The 4168-nt window shown below is 40.8% G+C and overlaps 1 protein-coding gene across 2 annotated transcripts in view; it reads right to left on the reverse strand.

Annotated features, from left to right (window-relative positions):
* LOC136443747 (cell division cycle-associated protein 3-like) overlaps nucleotides 1-4023 on the reverse strand; it is a 4374-nt gene extending 351 nt beyond the window's left edge. Inside the window, exons 1-6 of one of the 2 annotated variants that reach the window (XM_066441108.1) lie at nucleotides 3891-4023; nucleotides 3116-3265; nucleotides 2821-2917; nucleotides 2424-2559; nucleotides 1920-2026; nucleotides 1-940 (exon numbers count right to left, since the gene is read on the reverse strand). The exon at nucleotides 1-940 is cut by the window's left edge and continues 351 nt beyond it. In XM_066441108.1, the coding sequence (XP_066297205.1) occupies nucleotides 699-940; nucleotides 1920-2026; nucleotides 2424-2559; nucleotides 2821-2917; nucleotides 3116-3247 (714 nt within the window). In that variant the 5' untranslated portion in view covers nucleotides 3248-3265; nucleotides 3891-4023 and the 3' untranslated portion in view covers nucleotides 1-698. Of the gene's footprint in view, nucleotides 941-1868; nucleotides 2027-2423; nucleotides 2560-2820; nucleotides 2918-3115; nucleotides 3266-3890 lie in introns of both variants that reach the window. The other variant, XM_066441106.1, reaches the window with a different exon arrangement.
* Between the last annotated feature and the right edge of the window lie 145 nt (nucleotides 4024-4168).

Genomic DNA, 4168 nt, shown 5'->3' on the forward strand with positions numbered 1-4168 from the left:
AAATACCACTGTAAATGGAGTGTGGAAAAAAGACTTGGCATAAAGAATAAAAACATGTTTAAAGCTAGAACATTTTAGTTTTATACAGGGTAATCTGGGGTAAGTCATCTTTCTCTTATGTGTCCCTTCTAGTGCATTGGATACTGATTTCCATAGAATTCATAACATCTTTCTGATCATAAGCTTCCACAATATTGAAATTATATGTGGGCTATATCTGTGCAGAACACCTTTCTTTGAATGAAATAACTCTGTTGTCAATGATATTCTGGTACTTGTTTTGAAATACATCATTAGTAATACATAAGTTACGATTTATGAATAGAAAATCTTTCCATGTCCTAGAAAGCTTGTAATGAGAAAACTAACATCTACTTTAAAATGTGCATTGTTATCAAAGCTAAATGTCTTTTCAGCAATGCAAGCTGTCCCCAACCCAAGAAAACATACCAAGCAACAGGTCCAATCATTAGACTAATCAAAACCACAGGATTACTATCTTTAGGTGTGTGTGTGAGTGTAAGAGTATATATACATTTATGTACAAAGAAGGAACAGTGTTTAGAATGCTCTCTATAAAAACATAATGTGGCAAGCTAATGAATAACAACATAGATGTTTATGTCTGTTTTTCATTTACCATTCTACGTGAACAAAACTTTTATCTCTTTCTAAAAACAAACACATGGTACGTCACTTCACTTAATCTCCACGTTTTCCTTGTCGGAAAAGAGTTTGTACTTCGAGGTTAGCCTGATCGGGCGCTGCACGGTCTTGGTCAGCCCCAGTCGTGCCATCTGCTTCTGCTGTACGAGAGCGCGTGGGTTCTCGTCGTTCCTGGTCGTCAGGGGCGACCGTGGAAGGTTTCCTGTCGCCGTGAACAGGACCTTCCTGTTGTTGGGATGGATCTTTACTGGCTTCTCTGCTGGCTTTACAGCTTCTGAAATTAGAAGTTTACAAACATCAGTCATGTTATCCAAAATGAAATCATTCTACAGCCCAAAACTATGAATGCACTTGTAGTCTACTGTCAGCTGTGACATAAACATACGTTTCATACCCCCAGTAGATACAGGGATCTCCCTAAACTTGGCTAAAGAATGGTACAGTGGCGCTCCTCCATCCTGTTCTAATCCCAGCTCCATCCTGTTGACTTTCAAAGTGATGGTATTTTTTCCAATTTTTACCCAGCAAAGCCTGTTATTTTTGCTCAATACTAGAAATTTCAGATGTAAAGCTGAAGTTGCAGAAAATAACTACCATTATGTCTGAAAAAGGCAAAAGGCAACATCTGCTCTCCTTTTGAGAGTTGTGCGCCCCCTTCCAGACCTCCCCCCCTCGCGACACGTATCCTGTGCCCGGCACCCTCCCCCCATCCTGCTATATATTTCTGGGGAGATCCCTGAGATAGTACTAGTATATAAAGTGAAAATTAAGACTACCACATGTACATTAGAAGTCAATGAATATGGAATCAATGGACACAATCTTGAAATGAGCTTGAAAGCACTCACAAACGAAAATATAGAATTTTAAAGAAAAGGTTCCAGATGCACACCCTTGTTAGTAGCATGGTCCAATATCAAAACACATGTAGCAACATGTTGCCAACATACCATTTCACGTACCACATGATCACAATCATCAATATGTTTGGCTTCTAAAACTGTGCACAAATGCTAAGTACAAGACAGTATACTGTAGTGTCAGATGTATTATAAAGGTGGTGCATGATGCTAGCAGCTTTGCTTCAAGGAGATTTGAAAGTGCTATGGTATTTAGTAGAGGAAAACATCAAAGTATTCAAGCTGATGCCAGGCCACTGCAACTCCAACTCCAAGGGTAGCCATCACAAAAGAGAGACTTACTGAACATCCCATTACCCCACCCCCACTTCTGCTTGGAGGTTATTTTCCGACCTTTGGCCTTTAGTAGCCTGGTGTCCTCCTGCGCGGTGCCGCCGCCTGTCAGATTGTCCATCATGTCACACAGCTCACGCTCGTACTGTGGGGTCTGCCGCGATGCTCTGTACAGGGTAGAGTGCACATATTGGAACATGGGACCATCTATGTAGTAGTATCCATGCAGTATTTGATTAAGTATAATGTGCATACCAGTAAATACATGTTATTTGATTTATATTTTTCCTAACACTACTTGAGCATTTTTTGTGCAAGGTACTGGAAGCTTCACATATCTACTTGTTGTATTCTCAATTGTGCTTTCAATTTGTGACAAAAGTCAGTGGATGCTACCTGAAACATCTGACTGTTTCCAAAGTCTATCCAGATGCCTGAGTTACTGTTATCTTGCGGATGTCTAACCTTCAACAACGTAACAGCTAACAATCTATTCACATTTTGCACCCAAATGAAGAAAGAATTTACAAAGCCAGGTGAAAAGTTTGACTCTTAAGGTCCTACCTGCTACTCCCCCGGCCAGGTGGGGTCACCTGGATGTCAGGCATCTGGGGCGAAGCATCGGGGTCATCATCAAGGAGACGGCAGACAGAGGAGGTGCTGAGGTCAAGGGACAGCTCGGAGTCATAGCACCAAGGCTCTGGGTGGGGTGGATAGAAATCAGTTGTTACAAATACTGTACTTCCTTTCAAAGCTGTGATATGCAGAAAAATCCACCAAGCAACAATTTGCAATTGATCAACATGTACATCATGTGTACGTATACTATACAGTGTTAGCTGTATGTCAGTAATACACATTTAGTACGATTTTCCATTCAGTGCAAAGTCTTTATTTGAACAACACATTCCCATCAGACAGAATGGGGAACTGCTTCGCCTTGGTGATAGGGAAAAAATACCTCTGTACGAGTCTTTGTCAGAACCCCGTATTGGTGTCCGCTCAACTTCTCTTGTGGGTGAACGTGGGTCCACAAAAACCTCAGTGGTCTTTTCAATCTTGAAGAGGGAGATAGAAAAGCAAATTTGTGAGTTATGAAAATGTTTCAGGCATAATGATTGACATATGATATATCAATACATTGAACTGATAAGGATTCGGGACAATTAAAACTAGTCTTTACATTTATTACAACTTGCCCATGACATTATTTTTAGCTGATTATGTCTCAAGTACATGTACATGTTAATTTGTACCTGAATAGGTGTTCTTTCAATGCCCGAAGTTGGTGACCTGGGGTCAAACTGGAGAACCTTGCGCTGTTCTGGAGGTGTGCTACTGGTGGAGTCGTCCAGACTGGCCCAGCTCTTACTCTCAAATGCACCCATGTCTTCTCAAAATGTACTCTGTGGGAGAAAAGGGGTAGAATGAAAGGTGCATCCATCCATGTCACAGGAAATCAAGGCAAATTAAATTAATAGTACCCTCCGCGCATGCGTACACTATCGCGTCGGTGCCCTATTTTAAAAAAACGTAACGTTTAAAAGCAAAAACTGAATCTACGATAAATTCGCGGGGCTTTGGTCTAAGCTTTCCCCGGGTGTAACGAGCAATACAATACTGTCACGCGAAAGGTCATGCAGCAACAAACATACAGCCATCGTCACTGATTAGCTTTTAGGTAACACAATCGTATTTTCGTAACAAAAATAAATATATCCTGATATCGATCGGGAGCTGCGGGGAAGGGTACGAAAAAAATTCACGATCATAAATTATCTCAACTGAACAGTGCAGTCGGCCAGGGCTATGTTAGGAGAGCATCTACAAGGACTGTAAATCAGCAAGTCTTTTGAAGTCAGTTTATATGCAAAAATTATTTGTGAATGTCCCAGTTTTGTGCTCACAAATGATTTTTGGTCCACGTTTTCTGCACTGCCCCGATCGACCTACCTATCTATCTCTACATTGTTCACAGCAAGTTACATTAATCTGTAAGGTGAAATGAAATATAAACTCTTTCAAACCTACCTGTGGTATCGCAGTTAAACACGCTCTGTCTGCTTTTTTGTACAAAACACAATGGACGTTGACGATGTTGTATGAAAACAATTTTTTAAAGTTACCGCCTCCGCCAATCGCGGACTAGTACCGAGTATTTCCATACAATACCCTGATTGGCTTATCTGTACATCACATGATCAATACTGACCAATAGTAGAAGTCGTAACAACTAAAACAGTTTCTTTGCTGCAAAACCGCGCGAGATATCGCGAGACTTAGATTTCGAAAGCCAAAACATGCAACGA

Source organism: Branchiostoma lanceolatum, chromosome 10, assembly GCF_035083965.1.
Source record: "Branchiostoma lanceolatum isolate klBraLanc5 chromosome 10, klBraLanc5.hap2, whole genome shotgun sequence".
NCBI lineage: Eukaryota > Metazoa > Chordata > Leptocardii > Amphioxiformes > Branchiostomatidae > Branchiostoma > Branchiostoma lanceolatum.